Genomic DNA, 11,111 nt, shown 5'->3' on the forward strand with positions numbered 1-11,111 from the left:
ACATTAAGTTATTAAGTTATTTGAATCCAATAGAATAAATTTTTTAGTGTACTAGAGATCGAAGAATACAATTACCTAAATATTATTGTTCAAAATAATAGAATCAATCTTAATACACTTGAAAAAAAAAAAACAGATTTGTATATTACAGGATACTTGAAACCTATTGTAAAATGTGATACATATAAAAGAGGAAAAAGCTACACAATACGTGAACCCTTCTAAGTCATCACTTTATTCTTCAATCCAGCACTATGTCTCAACATAAACCTAACAATAAAAGAAATTAGTTACAAATTGAAATAAGATTTTTAAAAAAGATTGAAATTGTTAATCTGTTATTAACCAATAAAATTGAGAATGATGATCACCAATGCCTGGTTGGAATACTTTCTGCAATATGTGAAATTCAAGAGAAACAACTATAATAGAAAATAGTTAATAAATAAATATAAAAGGAAACTAAAACATGAATATAGCATTTTATACTGCAACATCAAAAACACATAAACTGCATAATCACCAAAAAAGAATTTGTAATCCTTACTTCGCCTATAGAAACTAAAGTTAATTGAATGGAATACTCCAAATTGAAAGACCAAGCTCCAAATTGCTCTTCCTCAATCTTCAGTTTCAGTCTTGGTGATGGAGTGCTAAATTTTGGGCTATATTTATAGATGATTTAGGAGTGTTTGAGTACTGGAGTTGGGAGATTGAGTTTGCTTTTAACTGGAATTAAGCAGGCATATTTTTAAGATTTTTTATTTAATCTTAATAATTTAGTCATGCAGTTGAGTTTTAATGGGAGTTTGAAATTTAGTAAATTTAATAGAGAATTAAGTTTTAATGGGAGTTTGAAATTTAGTAAATTTAATAGAGAATTAACGGAGAATTATACTAATAATGGAGAATATAATTTCTAACTGGAAAAGAAATAATATAATATTGTTGAATAGAAACATGAATTTTAATATTGTTGTATTGCTAATATTATATTTGACTATTTTACTACTCAATCATCCCTTTCTGACTGACATATTTTCAAATATTATATATATGTTATAATAACGATAAAATTAACAATAATTATAATATATGTTGCTTCCTATTTCTAGTATTTGTACTAGCGGATTTATTTGTACCTCATGGAGTATTATAATAGTGTTTTAATATTGTCCTATTGTATTACAAATAAGAATTTTAATATAGAATTATAGTATGAATAAAAAAATTAGAAATTGATATATTCTATTAGGAATTGTATTACACTATTTTAAAATATTAGAATATGAATTTTAATATAGAATTATAGTACGAATAGAAAAGTAAGAAGGAATATATTCTATTAGGAATTATATTACAGTATTTCACAATATTAGAATGAGAGTTTTAATGTAGAACTATAGTACGAATAGGAAAGTAGAAAACAATATATTAAAATTTGAGGATTTTGGGCGGGAAGTTAAGTTGAGGATTTTATTTTTATATATGTATAGATAGTATAGATAGATAGAAGAATATTTTTTTGAAAGGAGCCGGCATGGCATTTATTCAAAAAACTCGGAAATAGAGTCTGGAGGTACATAGTCCGAATACATAGAAGTAGTGTGAATAAAAGCTGAAGAAGCTAAATTATGAGCTAAATAGTTTTCTGATCTAGGAACAAAAATAACTCGGCAATAATCAAAATAAGCGATGAGTGCTTTGCAGGCATCAATGGCATAGCCAACATAAGTCTGGAGTGAGGCAGTTGCGTCAGACAGGTACTGTTTTAATGTTAAAAAATCCGTGAATAATTGTATAGACCGTTCTCCACGATTCCATAACCAAGAGAGGGCTTCTTTGCATGCGAATACCTCGGCCATAAGCGGGGAGAGACAATTCGATAAGAGCGCACTGAATGCCGAGATATATCCCCCTTGTCCGTCGATGAGCACTTCCCCGACTATGGCCTTTCCCGTAATGGGTGAAAAGCCTGCGTCGAAGTAGCATTTCCTTATTGGCGTGTGAAGATCCGACGGTGGCAGCATGTGTTCGGACGTCCCCAGCTGCTGTTGTAATTGTGCCGTGGTAGCAGCGGCACGTTGCACTCCAGGGGCAGCGGGCGCAATGTGGTGTCGACACGGGTGGATCTGCTGCCATGCGTGCACCACGGCGTTGGCTGAAGCGAGTACTTTCTGCAGGCGCGGTAGATATGCATCCCATATTGCTCCGTTTCTGGTCTTCCAAATATAGTATAGGATTGCAGCTGCGTGGACAATCTGATTAGTGTCTAAAATATTTAATAGATCACTAAACCAAGTATAAAAAATATTTGTCGTATTCATGGGGATTGGAAGGTGAGATTAGGCCCAAATGGAACTAGCATAACCACATGTCACTAGAGCATGCATTGTGTCCTCATCCACCACCCCACAAACGGCACATGTAGGTTGAACTTCCACTATCTTTATAATCAAATTTGTTGTAGTAGGGAGGATATTATTCAAAGCTTTCCACAAAAAGGTTTTCCATTTGGGTGGAATTTTGAGTTTCCATAGGCTTAGCCAGTTATCAAAATTGCTTGTAGTGTCAACATAGTCTCCAACAATGCACCTGTAGCCACTCTTAATAGTATAGTTACCCCTCTGATCCCCATGTCAATACCACATGTCCTCATAGTCCGGTGATACTGGTATTTTTATTATACGAGCTATATCCGAAGGGCGAAAAATATCTGCCAAAATATCTGGATCCCAAGTAAAGAGGTTTTTCTGTGTGGACCATTGGGTCTTGTTGGTCCTGGAGCCACGGGTGATCCCAGATTAGGGTCGTTTCCCCATTTCAAATCCTGCGCCTTACTCCACCACAAACCATGTCATGAGCCGCCATAATACTGCGCCAACAGAAACTGGGATTATTTCCTATTTCAGCATTATAAAAGGTCCCTCTTGGGTAATATCTGGCCTTATAAACCCTTGACACCAAAGAGTCAGGTTTAGTAAGCAACCGCCATGCTTGTTTACCCAACATTGCCAGGTTGAAAGCATGTAGCTCCTTGAAACCCAAACCCCCATGCTTCTTCGGTATACACAATTTGTCTCAGGCCTTCCAATGGATGCCTCGATCATTCCCATATCCCCACCAATACCGGTTCATAGTCCGCTCAATAGCTGTACATATTCCCATATGTAATAAGAAAACACTCATTGAAAAAGTAGGCATAGCTTGAGCCACACTCTTTAATAAGACTTCCTTACTAGCTTGGGACAACAACTTTTTATTCCAGGAAACAATTCTTTGCCTGATCTTATCCTCAATATATGAAAAGGCTGCCTTCTTATTTCTTCCTACAAAAGAGGGTAGACCTAAATATTTCTCAAAATTGGGAGCTTGGGTAACTCCCAAAATATGTGCCACATCATCCCTGTCCTCCTCCCGCCTGTTCTTACTATAGCATATACTAGACTTGTGGTAATTCACCACTTGCCCAGATAAATTTTCATATCGTGTCAAACACTATTTAACGACATCTGCCTCCTGAATATTCGCCTTAAAGAATAACAAACTGTCATTTGCAAAAAATAGGTGAGAGATAACAAGTGCACCTCTCGCAACTCTGCATCCATGTATTGTTCCCTGAGCTTGTGCTTGTTGTAATAGTAAAGAAAGCCCTTCTGCACAGATAATAAAAAGATACGGGGACAAGGGATCACCCTGCCTCAATCCACGAGTCGGGGTAATAGGAAAACTACGAGAGCCATTCAACTTTATATTATAAGACACCGTAGTTACACACAACATGATAAGATCAACCCACCTCTCATCGAAACCCAGCGCCATTAACATATTACGCAAGAAGGGTCACTCCATGCGGTCATATGCCTTTGCCATATCCAACTTTAAAGCACCCCATCCAGTCATTCCACACTGTTTTCTGTTTAAATAATGGCCAACCTCCGCAGCAATCAGAATATTATCTGTAATCAGTCTGTCAGGTATAAAAGCACTATGCATATCTGAAATAATTTCATCCATTAACAGTTTCATTCTGGCAGTAATCATCTTTTCCATAACCCTATATATCACATTACTCAATGCTATGGGTCTAAAAACTGAGACCAATTCTGGGTTCTTTTTCTTGGGGATCAAAACTACATCAATATCATTCAAAGTAGCCGGAAAGGAACGAGTATTTAGGCAATTGACAATAAAATTCGACACATCCCCTCCCACCACTTCCCAAAAATGCTGATAAAAACCCGCATTCATTCCATCTGGTCCAGGTGCCTTGTCTGGAAACATGGCAAACAGCGCTGTTTTTACCTAAGTACTCTCAAAAGGACGCATGAGGGCGTCATTTTGTGCATGTGATACCTGGGCAAGATGCTCTCATAAAAGCTCCCATCATTCTCAGCTTGATTTGAAGAAAAAATATTATGGTAATAATCAAGGATAACAGTCCTCATGGCCTCCCCCTCCACCCAATTCCCAATTATCATTCATAATTTTAAAAAGAGTATTCTTCTTTTTACGGTGAGAGGCATACCTGTGATAGAATTTTGTATTCTCATCTGCCCCCTTGAGCCAGTGTTGTTTAGCTCTCTGCCTCCAATATTCATCCTCCTGCACCTCAATTCGAGCGAGGCGCTCCTCTAGGCGCTGATATTCAGATAGTGATGCGTAATCCATACATCCACGTAATCACAATTGCTCCTTACGGAGACACATAATCTGCTCACCAAACTTATGAAACCAATCTCCTCCCCATCGTGATAATCTGTTTCCACACAGCTCAATACAACCTTGCAAACCCCTATCTCTCCCCTCAGTCCATGTCCTCTCAACTACATCCCTGCAGCCATCATCATGAAGCCAAGCCATCTCAAAACGGAACCCTCTCCTCCCACCACCTGTCATTTCCCCAAGATTCAGAATCCCAAGGAAAAGAGCAGAATGATCTGAGTTTCGGGTCAGAATATTCAAGACACTGGCATCTAGGACCACCTCACGCCATCCATGAGTAACTAATACTTTATCCAATCTCTCCTCAATCCAGTCCATTGTCCCTTCTCCCCTTTCCCATGTATACGGATACCCCTGCATGGGTAATTGGGCCAAACCACAATCATCAATAGTGTCCCTAAAGCCTCGTAATAACGACTCTGGATGGGGATTCCCCCCTCGCTTCTCATGTTGGTAAAGGAGATCATTAAAATCCCCTATAACAACCCATGGTAGCTCGGAACGGTGAGATAACGATCTGATGAGCTCCCAAGATTCATTCTGTCTCCCCTTCTGAGGAAATCCATAATAACCTGTCATCCTCCACTTATCAAAACCCGGCATGCTCACCTCCACATCCACATGATTTTTTGAGAAGCTTAACAAACTTGACGTATTATTCGTCCTCCACAATAAAGCCAAACCACTGCTTAAACCAGCACTGTCAACATAAAAAAGACCATCAAAACCAAGTTTCACCGGAGTCGTTTCGCGTGATCTTGGGCTACCATAGTTTCCATTAAAAATACAAAGTCGGGTTTCTTACGGGACACAACGTCCACAATTTCTCGAACTGTTCGTGGATTACCCAAGCCACGACAGTTCCAGCTTAAAATACTCATGATGATGGGCGGGCCTGGGAACCAGTACCCGTCATATGCAAGTTTTTTGAGAGATCAATCATCATAGCATCACCACTTCCCTGCCTCAACATACCATCACCCCCCCTCCCGCTGGCGCTTCGCTACTGCCATCACCGTGCTTTCGGTCTCACAGTGTTGCTCTAGCGTCACCTGTGGTGGCGTCCGTCATCCACCGCCAACACCAGCCACCTTCTCCTCCACCGGCACTAGCCAACCTTCCCCGACCGCCCTCGGTCCCCGCCGCAATCCAGCACGTAAGTCTGCTGAAAACGGGTACTGTTCAACCAGGATGGTAGCACTCCGGGCGTGAATGCAGAATTTATATAGGTGTCCCAATAATCCGCAATAAAAACATAAATTATGTAAGCGCTCATACTTAAACGAGACCCAACACGTAGATTTATCTCGCTTAACAAAATTCATACGTCTCTTGATAGCTTTGTCAACAGGAATAGCGACACGAATACGATAGAACGCCCTCCATGGCACATTCGCAAAGCGGTCATCACCCTTAACGAAGGTGCCAAGGTAATTACCAATCTGCTCAAGAATCTTATCTGAAGTGTAGCCCATAGGCAAACCATGAACCTGCACCCACATATCAATTGTGTCCAAAACCACATCCTCCGGCAGCATGCCATCAATGACCTGCCTACAAACTAGGGTTGCATTCTCATATGCCCATGGTCCGTCATTCAAAACACGTTCCATGTCCGTCATGTGGAAGAAAACAAACAGGAATAAACGTGGTTGGATCTCCGTTACCTGAACACCCTGCACCGGTTGCCATACCGAAGCTAGAACCTCCCGCATGAATTCCAACTTGACAAGCTTTCGCATCAAGAAACGCCCGACAAGGGACTACACCTGCCTCTCAACCGCCAGTGCTTCCTCGACTTCGTCCAACACTGGCTCAAACCTCGCCCCCTCCTCCTCCAACACCATGTCGGCCCACCTTCTCGTCACCCCCTCTACCGTACTTCCATCTACCGGAGTCGCCATGCAGGAGTTTGCGTTCGTCGCACAGCCCGCTAGTCGACGCCGAAGGATGCCGCGACGTCGTGTTACCGGCCGGAACCACCATAGGGAAAGCCAAAGATCGTTCGAAAAACCTAGGAGAAACCCTAGTAGTGGAGAGAAAACCCTAGATTTCTAGAGAGAGAGTTTTTACCAAATATGTAGATAGATAGAAGAATATATTTTATTAGAAATTGTATTACACTATTTTACCATATTAGAATGGGAGTTTTAATGTAGAACTATAGTACGAATACAAAAGTAGAAAATAATATATTAAAATTTGAAGATTTTGGGCGGGAAGCTAAGTTGAGGATTTTGTTTTTATATATATAATAAATATAAATATAATATATAGAGTATAGAAATATAGATATAGATTTGATGGTCTATTTAATTATTTTTTCAATTTTTTAATTGGACTTTTATTTGTTTATAATTTGAGTCCAGCCCAACATCAACTCCATAGAACCACAATCGGTATACCCTACACCACGGCGCGCGTAACACTGTGCACCGCGTGCCTCCCAAAACGATGTTGTTTTGGGGTCGTTTTGGGAGGCGCGGTAGGAAGTTGCTGTGATTATGTATATTTGTTCACACAATTATGTATATTTGTTCATACAATTATGTATATTTATTCATACAATTATGTACATTTTTTATACAATTATGTACATTCTTTTTATACAATTATGTACATCCGAATCAGAAAATTTGTGTGTATTATGTTAAGAGTTGATGTGTATTATGTTAAAAGTTTATGTTTATTGTGTATTATGTTAGATTATGTGTATTATCTTTTAAAAAGAGTATGTATATTTTGTTATATAATTATGTACATTCATGTATACAATTATGTGTATTCTAGTATAAGATTATGTAACTGTCATACACTGGGCGAGAAATTTCAAGAAAAAAAAAATTAAAACGACGTCGTTTTGCATCTGGGTGCACAGTGCAACGTGCGCCGTGGTGTAGGATATAAATTGTCCATAGAACCAAGCGACAGAATTTATTACGTGTTACGGTCCTTAAAACGGCGCCGTACGGTTGCAGTGGAGACTTGAAACCGAAGGGCAAAATAGTACTTCCAACATAAGACGACAGGAGCACTGGCGCATCATTGGACCAATCCGAAACCCTAAAGACATATTATTATCTCTCTCAGTCTCTCTCCCTTTCTCTCTCTCTCTTCTCACTTTGTGCAAACTCCGCGGCGTAGATCCGAGGAGTTTCTGAGACCCAGCTGCAAGAAAACCCTAGCTCTTAATCTCTTCTTCCCTAAATCTCTAGATCCTAATTCCATCTTCACTGAAATCAAGTAAATTTCTCGCTCTCTCTATATGTGTGTGTTTTTGTTTTTGTGTGTACAAACCTTTAGTACTTGTAGTTGTTTGTGTAAAATTTTGGGTCTTTAAAGATTGTATGTATCTGTACAAAAGTTTGTATCTTTATGGTTTTATGACTTTTATCTCTGTTTTTCTATGCTTTGAGTTTGATTGGCCTGTGGTATTGCCATGAGGTTGTTGGATTTGGTTTGTGTTATGCTGGATGGAAGATCTGGTTGGTGCAATTTTTCGATTTGGAATTCTGATCGCATTCTCTGCTTATGTTTCTTATTTTGGTCTTGCAATCTGTTTGATATTTGATTTGGTTTCAAGTAATAATCTGTAGCTTTGCCGTTTCATTTTGGAGTGACCCGGGGAGAATCGTGAGGCCAGTGACGTTGTGGATTGTATATTGTTAACTATGGGTTTTATAACATGTGTGGATGGTATTAATGTTTTTCCATTATGGGAAAAAGGGAGGAAAATTTTACCACATTGTGAGGGATAGGGATAGGGACAGGGTGGTCTTGGTTTTTGTCATCAATTTAAACCGAGAATGAATCGAACTGTGCACTTGGCAATCTTTATCCTTCACCCCTTTTGGTTGGCAGTTTATGGGGGCTGAACTCTCAGGGTGCTGTATGCCTATGGTTTTTTTTTTTATATCTGCTTCTGGCATAGTTTTCATCTCTCTAATATTCTTTCTTAAGATTTAATTCATAATTCTTTGTTACTTGCTATGCAAAAGTTTCATTCCTTGCGTTTCTTGTATTTGAGTTGAAAAAAGAAGAAGATATTGATTGTTGTTGGGATTTGTCTTCTTTTTTTAGTGTTAGGATGTGCTTCCTTTATTCTTTCAAAGTGCCTGTTAATTCTCCTTTTAGACTTTTGCTGAATAGTACACATGCATTTACCATTTACGGTTTTCTTCACCACAGTCATGGCGGGAATGGCACCAGAAGGTTCTCAGTTTGATGCGCGTCAGTTTGATGCTAAAATGAATGAGATGTGAGTTTTAGCAACCCTGTTAAAATTATTGCCTGCAAATGACACTATTTTTAGCTATAGAAATTGTGCACAACACATTTGCATCCGCTTACCTTTACTTGGTCTTATAATGAATTATGAGTTGCTGAATTATTGGGTGCAGCCTGGAAACTGATGCACAGGAGTTCTTTACATCTTATGATGAGGTATACGACAGCTTCGACTCAATGGGTTTGCAAGAAAACCTTCTCAGGGGCATTTATGCTTATGGTAATGTTTTAGATTTCATTTCTGATATCTACTGTATGTAGGTGCACAAGATTTCCTAACTTGAAAAACTACTTTCTTTTATATCATTTGCATGATATGTTCAGTGACTAGTGACTTTTATCCACAATATATTATACCATTTAAGATTTTTTTTTTCATCAATAAATTCCAATGTTTTGTTTCTAAGTTTAAAATGGGATTTTGGTATTTAAAAGTGTAAATGGAATTGGTTTTAAGGTTTTGAGAAGCCCTCTGCAATTCAGCAACGTGGTATTGTGCCTTTCTGCAAGGGGCTTGATGTTATTCAACAAGCTCAATCTGGAACTGGAAAGACTGCAACTTTCTGCTCTGGAATCCTCCAACAGCTCGATTACAGCTTAGTTGAGTGCCAGGCTTTGGTTCTTGCACCAACACGTGAGCTCGCTCAACAAATCGAGAAGGTTATGAGAGCACTTGGCGACTATCTTGGTGTCAAGGTTCATGCTTGTGTGGGAGGCACCAGTGTTCGTGAGGATCAGCGCATTCTCCAGAGTGGTGTTCATGTCGTGGTTGGAACTCCGGGACGTGTGTTTGACATGTTGCGCAGGCAGTCCCTTCGCCCTGATAACATCAAGATGTTTGTGTTGGATGAAGCTGATGAAATGCTGTCGAGAGGTTTTAAAGATCAGGTTTTCCTTTTCCCTTATATGTTTATCAATCATTGTCCCCAGTGATTTTATTTGACTTAACTCGTAATTTCTACTTGTTCAGATCTATGACATTTTCCAATTGCTACCACCAAAGATCCAGGTTGGTGTTTTCTCTGCCACAATGCCACCGGAGGCACTTGAAATCACTAGGAAATTCATGAACAAACCCGTTAGGATTCTTGTGAAACGTGATGAGCTTACCTTGGAAGGTATCAAGCAGTTCTATGTGAATGTCGAGAAAGAGGAATGGAAGCTCGAAACACTTTGTGATCTTTACGAGACACTAGCCATTACCCAGAGTGTCATCTTTGTAAACACCAGGCGTAAGGTTGATTGGCTCACTGACAAAATGCGTGGCCGTGACCACACTGTTTCGGCCACTCACGGAGACATGGACCAGAACACCAGGGACATCATCATGCGGGAGTTCCGTTCTGGTTCTTCCAGGGTTCTAATCACCACTGATCTCTTGGCCCGTGGTATCGATGTTCAACAAGTGTCCCTTGTTATCAACTATGACCTACCAACTCAGCCAGAGAACTACCTCCACCGTATCGGACGTAGTGGACGATTCGGTAGGAAGGGTGTCGCCATCAACTTCGTTACAAAGGATGACGACAGAATGCTTTTTGACATACAGAAGTTTTATAATGTTTTAGTTGAGGAGCTGCCGGCTAACGTTGCAGATCTCCTGTAATGTGGTTTTTGCTCAGGAAAAAAAAAAGGTGAATGGGGTTCCTCCTTACATTAAGTAATTTTCGGTAGGTAATTTGGATGTGTAGTGAACTTGCAATTGGGAAAGACGATGGTAGGTTGGTCCTGGAACTTGCAAAATTGGGGAATTGCAGTTTTTTTTTCCCAGTTTGGTCATAGAGTTTGAATCTGCTGTTGCAAATTTTGTTGGTTTTTGTCTTTTGTGCTTTTCTTAAATGTCCAAAACAACTGCAGTACTGAATGTTGTTTAAATTAATGACTTCATTGGTTTTTTACTTGTGTTTTTCTTGTGCTCTTGTTTATTTAGTATAAGTTTCATCAAAATTCTGTGATTTTAAGGATATTTACTTTTATTCTGGTTTTTTTTTTCTCCCTTTTACCCTGCTGAAAGACCTTTCTGCCTCAATTTTGTTCTTCATTCCAAAGCGCACAAGTACACTCCTTGTAATTGTAATCAACTACTACAACCCTTAAGT

At 39.3% G+C, this 11,111-nt stretch overlaps 1 protein-coding gene across 1 annotated transcript; it reads left to right on the top strand.

Moving 5' to 3' along the window:
• The first annotated feature begins 7,795 nt into the window (after positions 1 to 7,795).
• LOC109190710 (eukaryotic initiation factor 4A-11-like) lies at positions 7,796 to 10,910 on the top strand. Its single transcript, XM_019341276.1, has 5 exons — positions 7,796 to 7,968; positions 8,914 to 8,983; positions 9,126 to 9,232; positions 9,470 to 9,900; positions 9,983 to 10,910. The coding sequence occupies exons 2-5, from the start codon at positions 8,916 to 8,918 to the stop codon at positions 10,616 to 10,618; spliced, it is 1,242 nt and encodes a 413-aa protein (XP_019196821.1). The 5' UTR covers positions 7,796 to 7,968; positions 8,914 to 8,915; the 3' UTR covers positions 10,619 to 10,910.
• Positions 10,911 to 11,111: the final 201 nt, after the last annotated feature.

Source organism: Ipomoea nil, unplaced genomic scaffold, assembly GCF_001879475.1.
Source record: "Ipomoea nil cultivar Tokyo-kokei standard unplaced genomic scaffold, Asagao_1.1 scaffold0205, whole genome shotgun sequence".
NCBI classification, from domain to species: domain Eukaryota; kingdom Viridiplantae; phylum Streptophyta; class Magnoliopsida; order Solanales; family Convolvulaceae; genus Ipomoea; species Ipomoea nil.

Excerpts from the sequence above, each read along its gene's own strand:
- LOC109190710 (XM_019341276.1), top strand. The coding sequence starts at position 8,916 with ATGGCGGGAATGGCACCAGAAGGTTCTCAGTTTGATGCGCGTCAGTTT. Across the intron at positions 9,233-9,469 it reads CAGGGGCATTTATGCTTATG|GTTTTGAGAAGCCCTCTGCA; the intron begins GTAATGTTTTAG and ends ATTGGTTTTAAG. Across the intron at positions 9,901-9,982 it reads CGAGAGGTTTTAAAGATCAG|ATCTATGACATTTTCCAATT; the intron begins GTTTTCCTTTTC and ends CTACTTGTTCAG.